This window comes from Camelus bactrianus, chromosome 3, assembly GCF_048773025.1.
Source record: "Camelus bactrianus isolate YW-2024 breed Bactrian camel chromosome 3, ASM4877302v1, whole genome shotgun sequence".
NCBI lineage: Eukaryota > Metazoa > Chordata > Mammalia > Artiodactyla > Camelidae > Camelus > Camelus bactrianus.
Genome location: NC_133541.1, coordinates 58,025,036 through 58,045,271, shown reverse-complemented (window position 1 = coordinate 58,045,271; position 20,236 = coordinate 58,025,036). Strand labels below are relative to the sequence as shown.

Sequence of the window (20,236 nt, the reverse complement as noted above, 5' to 3'; positions counted from 1 at the left end):
TTTTGAGATGGGCTGGTTTAGGAGTGTACTTCACCCATGAAATTAGTAGGTAGGAACATGTTGAGCAAAATACAGGATGATAAAAAAAAAACAAAAAACAAAAAAAACACAAAGATGAGAAACGGGAACCTTCTGGAAGAGTTAGCATTAGAGGTTGCCCGGATTATTTGGTGTTTATAGAGATTAGGAGCCAAACAGGAAGGTGGTTTGGATCTATACTATACGGGGCCTCTAGTCATCCTCTTGAACTATTTCCATAATATAGTTTTCAATGTTATTAAAGAAATTATCCCAGGAATGTTAGTCTGTAATCTCTTTTGATAATTAATAATTGAGGCATAGAAACACTATAGAAAGAAAACAACACAAAACTCTGAATATTTGAGGTAATTTTTAAGTACTGCCTCAGGCTTTTCTTTTGAGGATTAAATTGTACTATTTTTGCTATTACATTTTTTCTGCCTACAAGTTGAATTTATTTTTTCAATTCACTAATTATTGTGATTGTTTTCAATAAGACTTGGTCTACAAGATTGTTGATTTGGAAAAGGCTCAGTGTGGCTTATTGACCAATATGAGTGCTAATTTCTAACCAGAAACTGATTACTGAAAGAAACAACTACGAAGGTTTCAAAATAGTTTTCAGGAGACCCTTCTATGACTAGAAATGTCAATTGACATGTGGAAAATTCCATGAGGAGCCACAAAATATTTATATTCACCTGGCTTGACACCTAGTCCTGGGCACTAAGGAAGCTGTTTCATTGACGACAAATGTTTGGTTTTCGTGTCTGTGAGCTTAATCAACTACATATAAAACATGCAGACTAGATTCTTTGCTAGAGAGAAAGTGAAAGATTGGAAAAGTCTTTAAGGCTTTGCTTGGTTTCAAACTTTTGGAATTTTTCCTATTGCTAAGGTACTTTCTGCATTGCTTGCAAGCCAGTCTATTTTCCTTTGATTTTCACCCCACATCTCCCTCCACCTCTTTTTTCTCTTGCCTCATCTTGCCCTCAGATAGGAAGGAGATAAGATTAGAAGTCACTAGTGCTCTCAGAGTTGGTGTATAAGCTGGAACTGGAGGAAGGAGAGAAAGGAAATTCATTCTTTACTCTTTTAGTAGCTAATGCACTGTTGGACTATTACTTGTAATGTAGCAGCCTAAAGAAGGCAGTAATAACACTGTATTTTGCGCTAGTTAGATCTTGTCTGGACATCTAATTCTTGTTGCTATATTTTATTTTATTTTATTTTTCTACTATGTTAGTTTACAATGTTGTGTTAGTTTCTAGAGTACAATATAGTGACTCAGTTATACATATATATATTCTTTTTCATTGTAGGTATTATTTTCATATGGGTAGAGGATATTGAATGTAGTTCCCTGTGTGATATAGTAGGACCTTGTTGTTTATCTATTTTATATATAGTAGTGTGTATCTGCTACTCACAAAGTCCTAATTTACCCCTCACTGCCCCCAACTTGTTACTGTATTTTAAAAGACTTTGACAAATTTGAATTTATCAAGAGGAGGAAAGAAGAGGAAATATATCAAGAAGAGGAAATTTATCATTTATCAAACATGATGAAAATGTGATATGTCATGGCATGTGAAATTAAGTGGAAATATTTATTTCAGTTAAGAAAAGAAGTATAGGGGATATGATAGTTCTCTTCAAATATTTGAATGGCTCGTATGCTAAAGAAAGCCACATTATTCCATTGTTTTCCAGAGGCTGTCTCTGGGAAAGTGATGTAACATGTTCCTTTATGAGACTGAGTCCTTTGCCACTAGAAGTTTTGAAGTAGTGTTTAGATTTTTGGTTGGTAGGTTGGACTAAGTGGCCTTTAATTTTGGTTTGGATTTAAAATTTTATTTTGCAAAATTGCTTACATCCTGTCTCCTTACAGGCTGCTTCCTAGACTGTTTCTTGACAGTTTGGAAGAGTAGAAGTTAACAGTGTGCATTCACAAATTGAAAATAACCTCAAAGATAAGAAGAAGGGTTCTGGGCCATCCCTTAATAGCCCTGCACCTTTATTCAATTTCATTGTATTCAAGTTAGACCTGTCCTCTTTTTTATCAGTTGAGTTCCTTAAAGACATTCCAATTAAGGAAAAGTTTAGCCTAGGGAGACAAGTTTTGAAGATAAGGAAATTACATTGTCAATGTCATTTGATTAACACCTGAATGTGGATACACTGACTATTTTCTTTTAAAGGAGGTCCTAGTGATTCCGAAAAGAAAGCATTTAATTTTAGCTTCTATTTTAACAGGCAGGGGAAAAAATCCCTATAGCAGTCATTAACTCACTGCTGAATAAGTCAGCGGCATATTAGATTAGTCAGCTCTGTATAGGCAAGCAGAGGCTTTACTGTATCTCTTACGGTTAGTGTCCTTGGAATGAGTTCAAAATACATGAAAAAAATAATTCATCTGACCAAAGAGAAACCGATGGATCCTCCAGAGATATCTCAGCTCTTTTCAAGTCACACCTTCCCACTGTCTTTTCCCTTTATCTATTGAGTTTCAGAACATGTTTTAATTAAGCCTAATGTGTGGATCTATATTTTGGGAACCTATCATTTCAAAGCCATTGTAAAGTTTCTGAATTCCTCTTTGGAATATAAGTAGTGAAAAAGAAATGATATTTTGCTAAAAGTCTTCACGAATTTCAAAAGTGGTATAAATACCATGTTTGAAATAACTAATATAATAAATACCTACTTGTGTACCCACGCATTACATGCCGATATTTTGTAATAAGGTAATTTTCTGTCTTCAGATAGTCACCATTAATTTTTTATAAACAATGAAGTTTTATGTTATTTAATATAAGAATATTATATTTAGTATACATTCCTACACCATCTATAGCTGGGAGAGGGGTGTCAAGCAGGGAAACCCTTTCATCTAAGGACACAGTGATTCAAACACAGAGCTCAGCCATTTCTTGTCTCTGTGTCTTGTGCTACATGGACATGGGACACTGGAACTTTTACTTGATCTCCGTTAATATTGCAACTCTATTGCAAGAGAGTAACTTTCATAGGAAGAAGTCACAAATTTGTTGTCTAATATATTTAAGAAGCATGTTACTAAAGATAGGCTGATGGCATAAAAGAGGATCCTTTAAAGCCTTCTCTACAAAAAGTGCACATTTTACAGTGTGTTTAAGATTATGGGCTCCTATTTATTTACTTAAGGAAATTATTTGGTCATATTTTTGTTTTATATTTCTACTACTAGTCAAATGGAGTCTGATTATTCTTTGAAATATTATTTGCAAGAGAAAAACCCCTGAATCCATCCAAATACCATTTAATAAAGACTTCATTAAATAAATTATGGTACATCCATAAAATAAAATATTATTAAATATTGTCCATATTCACTGATTATATTGACATAGAAAAATACATAATGTATTGATGAAAACAAGGTATAGAACAGCATGTATCATATAATCCTCTTTTGTTTATAATATAAATATTTAATTATTATACATTGTGTATGTATTCTGATGTTACAGTATTTTTACTTCAAAATTCAGTTTGTGTCGAGTTTTTAGTTGGTAATTTAGATAATTTGATAAATATGATATAATCGATGTACTTCTATTTTTTAATGCAAGCCTTAACCCATTGTAACAATGGATTTTTTGCCAACCCCTTAATCACACAACCTCTTCTGACATTAACATTATATGTGCAATGATTCTGTAGTTTCCTTAAGTGGTTGCTGTCACTGAGATTTGTGCCAACACTGCTGATCTAGCCATTAGCTTTTCATGTTTTGTTCTTTCAGTTTTAACAGATTTACTCTCTAGATTAGCTCCTTTGTCCAGACTTATGGAAATGGATTGAGGTTGAAGTGAGTAGTTGGCCACACATAAATAAAGCAGAAATCCATGGAGTATGAGCCTGATGGTATTAGCTTCCTTCTGTCAGTTGCTGTGAAGCAGAGTTACACAGGTGCTGCACCATCTTAACTTCACATATGATGAGCAGGTAACCTTAGCTGCATGGCTTCCCTGTCACACTGAACAGCATTCTTCATGCTAGAACTATTCCCCCCTCTCCTGTATTAAAGTTTCAAAAAGATTATGAATTAATTTTATTGGAAATTGAGCAATCATTTACATTAACTTCTAATCTTTTTCCTTCAAGTTTCTTCTATTTGTCCACGAATTTCCTTAGGATACTTTAGCTTTAATTTCCAATCTTCTGTTTTACATGGCTCATGTAAAAACAACCATGAAATTCACCTCAGGACTTCATTTTCTCTTCTCTAAAACTGGAAAGCTTTCCAAAAATACTGATTCAGTTAATAATGTTAATTATGTACACTCTACAAAGTTAAAACATAACTACTGCCCTTGAAAGAAGCACCATGAATAATTTCGAGCTTGGGAACAAGATTGAAAATATTATTGCCATTTTCTTTACAATTGGCTTTAGGTTATAGTTTAAAAGCTAGTGGGGCATGCAAGTGGGTAACTACATAAATCTGGAAACTAAAATATTAAAGAACTGAGGATGGTGAGACTTGAACTCAGTCTACAAAGGTGGTGAGACTTGAATTCAGTCTACAAAGATGCGATGAATTTGGATAGGGAGGGAGGGGGCGTATTCAATAAACGAAATATATTTGAGGATGATTGAGTAGATACATGAGATACTGAATTATGGGCTTTTGTAATGTCAGACCAGCTAACTTAAAGATCTTTAATGCTTCCTTGAAATAGCAAAATCTGTCCTAATTATGTCCCCAAAGTCTTTTTAGTACTAGCTGGGATATGAATGTAGGCTACTTGAGTCATACTACTTCCCAGCTACCCAATACTGTGCTTTAGTTTTGTGAATTTTACATATATATATATATTTTTTTTTTCTCAGTAGAGAAAAATGAAACCAAACTTCCATTCATTCTTTATTATCCTCCCCATTTGTACCTATTTCTAAAATGAGAAAATCACAAATGCATTGCTAATTGCTGTTAGCATGACCCACTCACTGTATAAGTAGCTTATAAAACTCATGTGAGATGTATTACTACTGAACTATAGAAAGTGCATTCTAGTGCAAAACATAGAAATTGTGGTTCTGTTTTAATGAATCTATTTAGTTAATAAACTATAGTTTGATGCTTCTGAATTAATTTAAAATCACAGAATTGTTTTTTCATGAGATGATCAAATGGTTATTGGAGCAACCATTGTCTTTTCTACTATTAATCCTTTTCTCTCTGCTGCAAGAAAGAAAATCGGATTGATAGGACTTTATATAGTTATGTAAGTTATTACATATATAATGATATACAGAGATTGATGTAACTAAAACATAGATGACGGTGTAAGGCTTTCTCTTTGGTAAGTCTAGTAATGTAGCATAACGAAGCAGCTAAATTTTACTGAGTAATACAGAAGACGGTATTAAATATTTATACATATTTTCTTTATTTTGACAAATATTTATTGGGCCCTGCAGTGTTATAGGTACCATTCTAAAAACTGTAGTTAGAATGATGAGCAAAAAAGGCACATCCCTGTCCTCACGAAACTCCTAGTCTAATGGGAGAGAGTAGTAAACACACAAAGAGATACAAACTTACATGCTAACTACCTGTGTACATAATTGTGTTTTATGTATTACATATTATTAACTGTACTCAGATGCTATCTTCCAAACTTAGCACAAGAATTAAACTGCACACAAAAGACTGATAGAATAGAGGACTTTGTGTCTCTGAACATTTTCTATGCAAATACATTGCCTGCGGCTCCTCCCTGTGACCCAGATACTCTGCGGCTGTGACAGTGTAGAATTGACCGGATAATATCCTGCCTGAAGAGCCAGGAGAGACTAATATTTTTCTATGTATTTTCGCAAAGAAGGAGTTGGTAACAGCAACTTTTAAGTCCTGAGGCATGTCCTCATTGGGCCATTGGCAAAGAACAAACAATTCAACAGACAGACAATAAAGACTATATAAACCAATTTTCTCTCTAAATATTTCTCTGAAAACGTCCAGAGGCAACTGCACATCCTACTCAAATGACTGAGTTCACAAATTTGAAATGATAATTTACTCTTCTTTGCCATAGTGATCACATACACACACATATTTATAGCATTTAACATCTGGGTAGGCATAAATAATAATGTGTAAATATCATCATTGTTATTTTTGCATCACTTCAGTTGAATAAAAACATACTAAACTGTGAGAATAAGAATACATATTTCTTGTTGCTTTGCTCATGGAAGTAATGAATTACATGTATAACTGTATACTTGCAAAGCATAGTTGATGCATAATTAACTAAATTTATAATATAGCAACCAAAATGATGCACAAGTCAATATGAACTGCATAACATCTTTATGTAAAATAGATTATAATATGCTAAGAAATGTATTTTATATATTTCATAATGAGCTTTTCCTATTTGATAGTGAGTCACACTGGGTATAGAATTATTTTAAATGGATAGATTTTCCAAGTTATGAAAGTTTACTTAAGACATCCAAGGATAAGGCAAACCAAAGCAGGAGATACAAGAATAGTTGAACCCACATAAAAAGATTAGACCCTGTCCAATGAAGAAGTATGTGTGTTTTAATAGTGTATGTATATCAGGGTAATACACAGCTCAGTGGGTAATTATTTGTACCTGATGTAGATCCTGTTACCAACCCAGTTCATGAACATGTATAATGCCAGACTCTCCTGAAAAAACTGACCAACTTAAGAATCAGAGGGATAGGTTTATTGTATCAAAACATGGTGGGAAACTGTGGAAAAATTAAAATTAAAACTTGCTGAAAGCCCAGCTTCCCTGTGAAAGCACAGCTCCAGATGTGCCTGCCTCAGAGGTAATTAATGTTTTATGCATTCTAATATATTTTAAATGGGAACAATGAAACTGGTTATGGTTGCAGCAGAATGTCATTAGTCACAAGTAAGAGAAAGCTCAACTAAAACTAGATAAACAATAAAGTGGAAGTATTTTTCCTCAGAGCTGGAAGTCTAGAGTGAGGTCAAGATATGATTCCCTGCCCAATAATATTATCAATAATCTAATTTCTTTTTGTTTATCTACTCAGTCTTTGAGGCTTGGCTTTTTCCTGAAACGTGCTCCAATCATGGTGGCAAGATATCTGCCAACTTACTTCTGGGGCCACAGACTTCCTTGTCCATATCTAAAGGAGTGAGAGAGAAGGTTATTAGCAGATGCTTTCTCAGAAGAAAGTGTCCTTCCAAGAGCCTGTCCTCACGCAAACACATGCACGCCTCTCCTTACACGTTATTGTCCCCAGATGGGTCATATACCTCCATAGACCAGTAACTATGGCCAGTAAAAAGGAAAAAGACTCACCTGGTTCTAAGATACAGACTTTCTTTCTAAATCCCAGGCAGGGATCATCTTCCCCCAAGGCATTGACGTAGATGCCCACATAAACCTGAAGACGTTACAAGAAAAAGAACATTGAAGCCTGATGAAACACAGTGCATATCACCACATTGTTCATTTACTGCTGCAGTTCCAGCAACTGGACCCATGGCTCTGCAACAAACTTTCTATGGGTAGAGTCATAATTCTCAGCATTTAGTCTTCATAACAGTCACCTGCTGAGCTTTCCAAAAATGCAGAGACCTGGGCTAACACCCAAAATTCAAGTTCTTTAGATCTGTGGCATTTTAACAGACGCCCAGGCAATTCAGTGATGTGCAATGAGAGGACCACACTGAATTAAATTCTGTATATCAGATAGGTCTTTCTACTGTGTGTTTTCCTATCATCAGCATAATTTCAGTAGATTCTTCTGCATTGTCACCAGCCAGAACAATACAGAGTTATTTGTCAGTTTATTTTTATTTTCTTGGTACATATGGTTTTAATTTCCAGGATTAGAGGAACTTGCATGTGACACAGACTTATGTGTGTGTGTATATGTGCAAGTGTGTGTGTGTATACACACATATACATATACATACACACATATATATACACATATACATACATATATATGTTTTTTTTTAATTTACTAACTCTATAAGTTCCAAGAAGCAAACAGGAAGAGTAAGGAATCATTTGGATAGTACGACGTTACTTCTGTGATACTTAATTTCACTCAAATGTCACTAAATGGGCCACTAATGTCCACTTTTAGGTTTATTTGTACTCTGGGGGCTCTTGCTACCACCTGTTAATAGTTCACGATGCTTTGTTTGTTAATGCATTTAGCCTTCAGAGCATCTTGGTCACTGATCACTGAAACAGCAGATTAATACCAATCCTAACCCTGTATGTGTCTTTGTGAGTGTGTATGTATTTTAATAGTATATATGTTGATTAATAGCGTAAATCTAGTTACATCTACATATTATGAGGAACCACCACTATGGAGATGTTGCACAGAAACAGAATTCTATGCAGACTTGTGTACCTGCTGATTCTAATATTGTTAATTTGTTACAAGCATGCTTTCAGGTATTATATAGCCTGAAGCGTAGGTAAATGCACTACTTGCCCCAGGGGTTGTGGTTTTAAGATTACCTAATTGCTATGAGTCCTGTAAATCTGGAATTGTCTTTACTTCTGTGATTGCTAGTTCTTTCCTAAAATTTCGTTCTTACCTATATAATGGAGGAATAAAATCTTAGCATGTCTTATCTTTCTTTCTTAGGCATTTTTGGCTTAGGATGTTTTCTTTAACCACCTAGTCAGGTTCTCACCTAGCTGTGTCTATTCTGGATTATAGGGACTTGAAGTTATTTCCCAGGGAGCGTTTCATTTCTTAAATGGATTTCTCTTGTAGCCCTTACATCCAGTTTTTGTTTTTGTTTTTGTTTTTGTTTTTGTTTTTGTTTTTGTTTGTTAAGCTAAGTCCAACGAACATAATTAGAGATCTAGCCAGTCCTTGTTCCTTGACCCTTTCTCCCTTTTCCCATTCTTTCTAAGTGGATACTGAATCAGCAGTTAGTGAGGCAGTGAGGCAGTGAGGCAGCATGGAAAGAGTGGTTTTAAAGTCACGCGAGCTCAAATTCAAATTGACCTTAGACAAATTGCTCAGTCACTCTGCATCTCTGTATCTTCATCTATCAGATAAGAGTAATTTCATCTTATAGGTTGCTTTATTAATTGAGTTCACATACACAAAGGGACCAGTTAAAAGTGTGAGCTTTTTTTCTTTTTCCTTTTGAATCTCCAGACTTTTACTAATAATGACCCATCTCATTCAGCACTTCTACAAGTCCCAATGGTATTTTCCAAAAAGGGAATTCCTGGAAGCCAGCGACAGTTTTCCTTGTATGTGTTGTGATAATATTTTGGACATGATAAAGCAGTAAATAGCTTTTTAAATATTTATGTTCTCCACACCATGCATGCCAAGTGTGTTTCCTCACTCTCTCTCTCTTTTTTTTTTTTTTTTTTTTGGTGCCAAAGAGACAAGCCAAACAGTGTGAGACGAAAATACTGTCAGGACACAAAGTAAGCTTGTCTAATGTGTACTCTGTGCAGATGTAACCTTAACGGAAAATAGTGGAGACCGCTCCCTAGTTGCACAGTGATACCTTGATGAACGAATCACTTGGGGACAAAGCTCCTTTCTAAGCAATTCAGCTGAGTAAATTTTTATTTTAAAACTTCGTGAATCAAATGAAGGAGTACTGGCCAGAGTCATATAATTCAAAAGTAATTTTCTGGTTAAGCTGTGTTTGTGCACAGAGCAGAAATGTCTTCTCACAGAGTCGGTCTGTTGGTAGGAAGGTGAAAAGGTGGATTGAGGGAGAAACTGTGAGGCTCCTTCCCTCTTGCAACCACCACGCTCCCTCCCGTGCTTAAGCACAGCACATTATTACCCTTGAAGTGTCGCTGCTCTCATATATTTCTCCCCTTTAAAGCAGGAATCAAAATGATTAACATTTTGAGTTATGGTTCATCTCACATTATACTGATATTACTTAGTAGTGTCTCAGTCCTGGCCACAAGTGAGTCACTGAAAGAGAGTCTGACTTAACTGGTTTGGTGGGGTGGGGCAGAGTTTGGCATTCTTATAGAGATTCAGGGTTATGAACCACTGTTTTAGCTTAAACTTGTATTTCCATAATGTGGCCTTTGTTTGTATAATATCCATGTTTATCCATGTACGGTCTGTAAAATATTTGTGTCAAAATCAGTTGGGATCAACCCTTAGAATGCAGGTTCCTATGGCTTCACCACAGAACCACTGCTACAGAATCCTGAAGTGTGTGGTACACATGCGTTGAGTGCGTTTATGTGTGTATGTGATGGAGAGAGAAAGACAGAATCTTTGTGTCTAACCAACATGCAAAGTGATTCTGAGTCTTAGTAATTGCTATCTTTGTTAATTTCTCCCTCATGGAACAAAACTTTTGACTAAAACAACAATACCCCTTCATTCCTCTTTGCTAGCAGAAAATTCCCACAAAGTGGTGATGAGTGGGGTGTTTACATGTGATATACAATTTATATTTCAAACAATTATTATTTCTAATAATTATAATTTACACTCAAACTGAAAAAAATCAATCTTGTTTGTAAAAGAATGGGAAATTCAAATTCAGACAACTGAATGCTCTTTTCTAGTTCTTATTTTCTATTTCTTATTTTAATGTATAAGATTATTTAAGTGTTAAATTGATGTAAATATCCATTAACCTATAATTATCTAATGACAAATTTCTAATGTATACTCAAAATTACAAGTCAGGGCCTTATAGTCATTATGTAGAAATGTGAAATTTATTTATGTTCAATCTCAATTTCTCTCTCTCTCTCTCTCTTCCTCTCCCTCTCACCCCTTTCCCATCCTCTCCTTTTTGCCACTTTATCTCTTTTCCTCTCATTATAGCATCCGATGAAGAAGCGCCAACTACAGCAGGTAAAGTTCCTATGCTGTAAAGATTATTCCTATTTAATGTAATTCCCTTAATAATAGAGACCTCTTAAAATGTGCTTTTTCAGGTCTCAACCAGAAAACTGGCAGATTTTTATTTCTTTCTTTCTTGGACCCATTATGCTGTCCTAGACTAAATGATGTTGGTTATGAGTTTTAAATAAAAAGAGAAGATAAGTGAAAATGAATTATCACAGAGGAAAACATAGCACAAAACATCACATACACATTAAGGAATAAGGAAAATTAGAAAATTAAAACACTGAGAAAAATGCCAAAAATAATAAAATGGGGAGAGAAAACTAAAATGTAAAAATGCAGGAAATAATAAAATGAGGAGAATGAAAAAGAGAAAAATGATAGAACGTACTTTCAGAAATCTGACTTTTCATGATGGAATACTGCATTATCAAATATATGCCTGACATTGAGCATGATACTCATTTAAGTTTAAGGATAAAAATCATGTTGTTGCCGCAAATACTCACTTTCTTTAAAAAAATAATTTTTACAGTTATAACCTAACAATGCTGAGACCAATGCAAATGGTAGAGACCACGTGGTATTTTCAGCATGGCTCCAGGACAGTGGGTGGGTCAAAGAGAAATGCTAGGATCCTAAAGAACAGACACATTTGTAAGAATATAGGAGACACTACCACCAGTCTGCTTAGTAAGTGATAAAAAGCCCAGGCTAGCAGACCAGCAGCATCCAGAAAGGGGGATGAAGCCCTGGGATGGAGGGGGGTTAGGGGCTGGTTGGAATAGAAAGACAAGACTTCAGAACCAGACTCTTTCTTAGGCAAAGTAATTGAGGAAAGGAGTTAGGCTTGAGAGAGAGGAGCAGGAAATGGTTACTGGAACTAATGGGGCTTGATTTTATAGGAAGTGGGGAATGTAACCCTGTTATTGAAACTCAGGTACAAGGCAGGGTCTTTTCAATTCATAGACCTAATTTATTTCAACTGGTGGGAGACTTCTTGATTTCTGCTGTTCTCTGAAACTGGGGAGGGATTTTCACTTGGAAAAGTAAGTTCAAAAGATCAAACATTCAATGGAAGGAAATGAAATAGACATCTTACAAATATCTTTGGTCAACTCCAAGGATGCCATATTGCATTACACTCATTTTAACTGCCTTGAAATGGAATCACAGAATAGGATAAGCTCTCAATTAATGTTTCTTTTTCATAATATCATTAGATAGATTATAACCTGATTTGGATAAGAACTCCCTATAATTTTCTCCTACCCTAGTCCTATTTTGTAGCCTATTTTTAGAAGCAACCTCATCACGTGACCTTCTAGCAAACTTATCAGTTGTTCTGAGTTTCATCTGCCTAGTTCTGACTTCTTTCTGCCCTGACTTGAGGGTTTAGTGTTTACAGAGTTTCTCCATGAGTCTGTTTCTCAGTCATGATTGAGTTTTCTCTTCATGTGAGTACCAATCCTTGTGAGTACCCATGCTTTTCTAGCTCAGTCTCATTTCTCTGATATTCTTACATCCCATTCCTTGCTATCTTGCCTGACAAGGGATTTTGGTGGCTTTGCAAAAGAATTATTATTTTTGCATGATGGAGATCAATTTTAACTTAATGTAAACTGTGCTTACGGTATAACTATTTCTTGGTGTAATTTTGTTATTTTAAAATTATTTGAATAATTTCCCTGCTTATTAAGAACATTTTTGGATAAATGCAACTTATGAACATTTTTTCCTCCAAATATTTATTTATTTGACTCTAGAGTGATCTGAACATCATAGAGTTTAAACTGTGTTTTAAATATATTTTTGTTTTCAGATAAGAGCAGATGTTTTTGTTGTTGATTTCAACACAGATGATTAGAAAAGAACAATGTATTCTTAAGGAATATTTTAACTAATTTCACATACAAATGATATTAACATTAAGAAAATTTGCACTTAGTAAAGCAAACATTCCTTTTATATAAAACTACCAATGGGAGCCAAATTTTTCTTTTGATTTTATCAAAGTGTATAAGAGAGAGAGTATTATTGTGTAGTTGTATTAAAACTTTTGACAAGATATATTTGTAAGGCTTAGTTTTGTAAGGAATATGAATAATTGTAGAAAGTGGATTGTGATTTTTTTTTAGTCCTTTTTGGTACTTCTTACCTCCAGTTATTTCAACAATTATTTTTCTTAGTTGAACATTTATTATTCTGTTTATGTGTCTTTTCAGTGATATTTATCAAAATATATCTTTTATTTAAAACTATTATCCATAATATATTTACTATATTATTAATATTCTCTGTTTTCACTCTCATCTCCTCCCATCAACAAAATTTATCTAGAGTGATCTTTTCCAAGCTCAGACTGCTTTATGTTTTGTGGTCCTTCTTTAATTTATCTTCCTTTCCTCTTATTTCTCCATTCTGTTTAAATTATCAACAAAATGGAGTCTTTTGTTGGCCGCAAAAATTGCACCTGAATTAAACTTTCATGTCTCCTCACCCAATATCTTTATCAGATTCAATTTCTTCCTTCAGATTCACAGCATAATTGGACAGTAACTTCTTCTAATACTTACTTTAGTTTCTTCAAATTATTCAGATACTTCTAACAGGAGATCTGCTACCCTTCCAAGTTCAACAGGAGAAGAAGTAATAAAGTAAATGGGGGTGTTTCTTGGTGCCATATAGTCACACACACCTGATCACTAGTTGTTAATGTATGAATTATGAATTAAAACTTATTTTAAAAATTAATATATAAATGCTTTATCTAAACATGTAGGTGCCTAGTAGATACTACTACTGAGTGATACTGCGTATTAAATGTTTGCAGTATGGACATTATATTAAAAATCTAAGTTATTTTTACCTGTGAGGTACACAGAATTGGATTAATTATAATTCAATAATTGTAATAAATTATCATTGTTCAGAATATTTTTTAAAGAAAATAGATTTCTGTCTAGACTAACATATACTGTAAAAAATTAGGAAGAGGCTATATAACTCAGAGTAAATTAATGCAATATTAGATAGTGTTTTACTTGTATTATGATACTACAAAATGATACGGGCTTTTCTCTTTACAACAGAGCATATTTGATTTGCCTTATATTTAGAATTATTATGACTGCCATTATTAAAACAGACAAGACAAGTGATCACTCTGTTCCCATATAATTCCTTTTACAATATTCTTGTGCTTCAATCTGTCTTATTTTTTTTCAAATATGCCCGATTTCTTTTATTTGAACCTTTCCCTGCAGAAAGCAAGGACTTACTGACTGCTTTTTTATGTGGATTTGTAGAAGGGATGCATGATATGTCACATCTGCATTTCTCCTCATGGAGCTATATCCCTGTATAGAACTTGAAGCATCCACTTGATAATTATTTTCATCTCCAAATGTTCTGATGGGATGTATTAGCCTACAGCAACATGTTTGTAGCATCTGAGTTAGTAGGGCAGTTTTGCCTAACACCTGTTTTCGTAACTACTGGAAGCATCATTTTATTTATCTTAGCTGAATCTTATGTTCAGGTACTTAAACATCTTATCATTGAGTACAAAAACACATCCACTAACTACACAAGAAATTCCTTCAAACTAAGTTATGTCCCAAGATCTAATTATAAACTAATGAGATTCACATTTTTAAAGCAACCACAACAGATACTGTACCTCCATATGAGTCATGTTTAGAGGTGATATATGTAATCCAATTATGTTGCTATTGCTCAGATAATTTTTGGTAACTCTGTTTTCCAATTTCCTTCAAAAATTGCAATATCAGTTATTCCCTTTCATACACTAAAAACTGTGCTGCTATATTCATCAGACTTTGGTCTAATAAGTAGGCCTTCAAAAACAAAGACTTCCAGATATTAAGATGTGTGTAATATACGTGTGTATCGGTGGGTGTGAAATACAGATCAGTTCATAACTTTAATAACACTCTTTAGTGAAGTTAAGTCAGTGGCTGCTTCTCCCATTTTGTACTAATCCAATTTTCATTTATCTTTTATTTAAATATCATAGTAAGGTCAGGCTTGATAAACTGATTACACCAATGCCTTTGTTCATTCCTTTAAAAAAAATTAAGACATTTACATAAGAAAATTAACTGCTAAAAATGAACTAATCGATACAAAATTCTATCTATTAACTAGAATGTGCATCAAATCAGGCTTATTCTCATATAAATTTCTTCATTCCTCTTAATTTATTTTGTTTTCTTAGCTATTATTTTACCTCTAGAAATACCATTTATTCACCAAATTAATGAAATCATTATAAGAATTAAAATAGGGACAGAAATGGAATATATTATTGAATGGGATCAATCAGTCAGAAAATGAGACAGTGGCAATCTTATAGCTGTACAATAAATCAATGCCTAAATTTAATCAAACCACAACTTACTGGGTTTTGTTCATACTACCTCAAAAACGAAGCTTGAATTTTTCCTTGTTCTCTTGCCTAAGGGGAGATTTTTAATTGCTTTAATAGTCATTTGTCATTTTTTAATATCACAGAAAGAAACTGAGTTTGAATTTATATGAATGTAGTTATTAATACTGAGTCAGGTCATATAATAAAAAATTATGATTAGGAAAAAATTGAATTTTCAAATGAATATAAAAGGAACAATCTTTTTAGCAATCAGCTATGTTGAAACACTAAACTACAAAAGCCATATGGTTCTTCACATGTTTATAAAGTTAAAATTTCTTAATATACTTAAATGTAAAACTGCATTTGGGACTTATTAACATCTGTTCCCAACTGGTATGATGACAGAGGTTACTGCCTGGATAAGTAGTTTATGCTAGACATCTTGTGAGCTGTGTGATGCCCATCAGAGGTGAGACAGCAGTGATTCGGCACAGCTGAGCTTCATCGTTTTTACTAGTTCCTTCTCAATCTCTAAATATGTTTTATCTTTTAAATGAAGAACATCTAAGAACTCATCACATATAAGGGAACATTGGCTGGGAGTAATAAAGATACAAATCTATAGTTTTATATATAAATATGTATTTATAGTTTTATAAACAGACTATATACAAATAAGCTATATATATGTGCAGCAAACGCAGGACACAGTGATTAGATATTTTCCCCTAACTTTCAAAATACTGTTTTAGTCTTACAAAAATATTACTTCTGTTTATAATGAGCTTTGTGATTTTTCTTAATTATGCTACATATTTCTTATAGATCTCTTTCCTGTTTTCTTGTAGAGTTTAATTCTGCATGGCTGACTATGCTCAATTATTCTACAACTCATGCATTTTGAAAAGGAATGATATCCAATCATAGTATTCTCTAATGAACAAGAGTTGCTTTTACATTTTGATCTTAGGACTTTATTTCCTTGGGGGTCTGAAGTAAAGCTTCACATCCTTGTTTTTGTTCGCCTACATTTGTTACAGACTTTCTCCTTTTTTATACAGACATGCCTATTTTCCCTCTAGTGCCTGGAGCAACTTGACTAATTATTTTATCAAGTATATTCTTGTTCATAAATATATGCTAAGCAGGCTTAAATATTGAAACCTAATATATAAAGACTAAAAAGTTTATTACTACAAGCTCTAAAAAATAGAAAGAACTCATTTATAGATTCTCAGTGGAACAGGGAAGAAATCATTGCTTCTAAAGATTTAGCTTTGGTCAATTCACTAAAACATTAGTGAAAAGACCTAATAGTGCTTGCTTACTTCTTTTTTGATATAACAAAACTTCCTTACTGAAATATATTTGATAATGATGTTGAATTGTGAGAAAATAATTGTTATTTAAATTTATTTTATATGTAGATAGGATTTTCATATTTCGTATTGTTATACTTCTATTTTACTCAGATAAAGTTTAAAATAGTAATAAAGATATGTAGATGGAAAAGGAAAGTATATCAGACAGTGTTCTCCAGAGAAGCAGAATCAAAAGGATATATACAGAGAGAGACATATAAAATATGTAAAATAATGAGATTTATATTACAGAATTGGTTCGTGGGATTGTGAGGCTGGCCAAGTCTGAAATCTGCAGGGCAGGCCAGGCCAGTTGAAAACTCGAATTTCTGTTTTACAGTCTTTAGGCAAAGTTTTGTCGTCTCAGGAACCTTCAGTTTTTGCTGTTAAGGCCTTCAACTGATTGAATGAAGCCCACCCACATTATGGAGAGAAGTCTGCTTTATTTAAAGTCAGCTGACTGTAGGTGTCAATTACATCAACCAAATACCTTCACAACAGTATCTAGATTAGTATTTGACCAAGCAACTGGGTGCCATGGTCTAGCCAGGTTGACACAGGAAATTTAACCATCACAGAAAGTGAGTAAAAATTATATAAATGCAAAATATTTTACTTTTCACCAGATTTATTTCAGGAAAACAGATCAAGTGTCATTTCCAGTGTTTGAAACCAATGCACATTGCCCTACTGTCTGTGTACGCTTAGACTTCAAGCCTTATTTAATTTCTATTCCTCCTTGCATTGGTTGGATTCATTGTTAAGGCCATCTCCGATTGTCTGGGTCAATTTTTTTATTGTCCCAAGTTTCACCTCAAAGTTGATTATAAATAGAACACTGAGAAGTATTAATTTAATATTCCAGGGATTTCTTTTTTTAAGCTCAGGGAAGGCATTAAACTTTCCAGTTCATGATGGGTGGGATAAAACCCCTTGGACCTGAAGCCCTGAACCTATGCCTTTAGGTTTTTCTATCTTCAGATAATTAGCCATATGGTTCCATTTACAGGTTTTATTTTCATCATCTGTAAAATGGATTAGTGACAGTGCCCACCTTAAAGATTTGCTGTAGGAATCAGATATGATGATGCATTAAAGTGTTTACCACATGATGGCCATTCTGTAATAAGTGTAGGGAACCTAAGCGCAATGTTGTTTTCACTTTCATTATCATCATTATTTGCCATGTTATTGTTATTTTTATTATGATTATTTGTCAAGCAATGTGCTGAGTATTTTATGTATAGTACTTTATTTAATTTTCATGATAAAGCTATACAACTAATTTTAAATATATATATATATTCCTAATTAAAGAGGAGAACACTGAATTTTAAAGCATGAAGAAATATGTCCAAGGTTACATAATAAGCAAGTGACAAAAGGATTCAAATTCCAGTTTCTCTGGAAAAACTTGTGCTTATTCTACTGCAGCAAACTGCCTTCTGTTCACTTATAAATACTTTTAAATAGCATATATTTCTTTCAGTGGTAAGAGAAATACACAGCTATCCAAGATGTTTGTCATGCATAGGTTGTAAAGCTATACCTAATTACATGTGCAAAATTTTGCCTATTATTTTAAATGGCAATCTGATTACTGTAGTGATTTATGGACCTTGTAGACATTTTTAAAATAGTAAGATAAGAAATGACAATCCCTCTGACTGCCTTTATCCATATTGAATATTTGCATTTTTATAAAACATCCTGCCTCAGTCCAGTTGGTCTTACAGCCTTCTTCATCCCAGTGGCTCAATCTAGAATCTTCAGGGTCAACTTTGATGACACCTACTACCTCTCCTTCTCACAGGACCCGTTTAGCCTCTTCCTCAAAAATATATCCAAAATCTAATCACTTCTTGCCGTCACATATGCCACCACCCTGGTCCAAGTCACCATCTTCTCACATTTGGCTTATTATGCAGTAGCCTCCTACTGGTCTTCTTCTTGGCACCCTTGGCCCATCTGCAGTTATAGAGAGGCCAGGGTAGTCTCTTACAAGGCCATAAGATCCCGTCACTCTGCAGCCCTAAGGCTAAATACTTTAGTAATTCTCGCTCACCCCTGCAGTAAATTTAGGATTAAAACTGGATATAACTTGGACTCTTCTCCATTACCTCCCTGGCTGCATTTCCTCTACAGCTACTCTGTCCTTCCTTTTCTATAAAACAAACACAAACCTTGAGCACATTCCTGTCTTGCACAGGACTTTGCATTCACAGATCCATTGTCTGACAGCTTCTCCTGTAAGGTCTGCATGTCCTCTCTGTCTCATCCTTCATGTCTTGACCTAAAGAGGCCTTCTCAGAAAGGCCCTCTCTTTATCTGTAAAAAGGTCACACTTTCTCCATCTTGTCATGGTCCCCTGCTGTGCTTTTTTTTTAATGTTATCACTGTCTGCACACTTTTATGTATGTAGCTTGTTTATCTTCTGTCCAGCCTGAACATAAACTCCCCAAGGAATGGGATTTTTTATTATTACTGTTTTATTCAGTACTGAATCCCTAGCTGCTGAAACAAGTATTCAGTACACGGTAGATGCTTAATAAATATTTGTTGTGTGAGTGAATTAATGAATAAATTAAACCCTACTGATTTAATGCTAATTTTAAAGCATTATTAACCCAAGAAAATACATAGTTCTTCCCTGTATGCTGATACAGAGAGAAAGGGTGATGATAGATATATTTCCCAATTTAGGAAATAAATAAAAGGATAACACTAATAATTTGATGACAATCTTAAAGTTGCTTTAAAATTACTTGAATCCCTTGGCAGTGAAAAGCCATTACATTGATCTTTGTCTGTTGTTGCAGTAGAATAAAATACATTACGTTTAGTAATTCTTTTAGCGTGGTGTCCTAACAATGTCAGTAATTCAGCCATTGTTTAGTAATTACTGAACAGAAGCTGCAGCAGTGATTTCTAAGAAGCTTGAGACGACAACAACCACTGTCTAGTGCTGGGCATGGGTAGAGGAGTGGGTGGGCTTAGGTCAAGGAGGCAGCAGAAATGGTGTTAGCAGGACCACTGGCTTCTTGGACTCTTAAGTAGAATAAAAAAGGGCTTGCAAATTTTTTGTGCAATAACTTCCCCCTTATTGCTTTGTTATCAATTTATGTCTAATAAGCTCAAAGACATTTTCAAGTAATTTTATTTTCAAACTTGAGTGAAATGTAGAATTTTAAGCCTTTGAGTAATACCTTTAAAAATAAAATAAAATGTATCTGGATACAATACTCTTGGGATACACCTTTCTGTTTATAATTATTTATCCAGTACAGCCAAGATTTAGAGATGTATTCTGTGTTTTGCATCTAATTTTATACTTCTCAAAACATAAATCTACATGAGAAAATATCCAGAATTTCTTATCTAATTTAAATGTTACAACATCGTTGATTGTTTTAGAAACTTACTAGAGTTTCTTGAAAACGAGTGAACAATCCAGTTCCCCAAAATAAAAAAGAATAAAAACCACTGTACATGTCAAGTAATAGTTTGTGCCATGGGTTTAGTTTTTTTTTTTTTAAGGCAGTGTGATATCTGTCTGAGACTGACGCTCTCT

At 34.0% G+C, this 20,236-nt stretch overlaps 1 protein-coding gene across 2 annotated transcripts in view; it reads left to right on the top strand.

The window, feature by feature from the left end:
• Nucleotides 1-20,236, top strand: part of EDIL3 (EGF like repeats and discoidin domains 3) — a 392,867-nt gene that overhangs the window by 134,604 nt on the left and 238,027 nt on the right. Inside the window, exon 3 of one of the 2 annotated variants that reach the window (XM_074360330.1) lies at nucleotides 10,885-10,914. The exons of the other annotated variant lie outside the window; for it this stretch is intronic. Within the exon in view, the coding sequence (XP_074216431.1) occupies nucleotides 10,885-10,914 (30 nt within the window). The remainder of the gene's footprint in view (nucleotides 1-10,884; nucleotides 10,915-20,236) is intronic. 2 annotated transcript variants of the gene reach the window in all.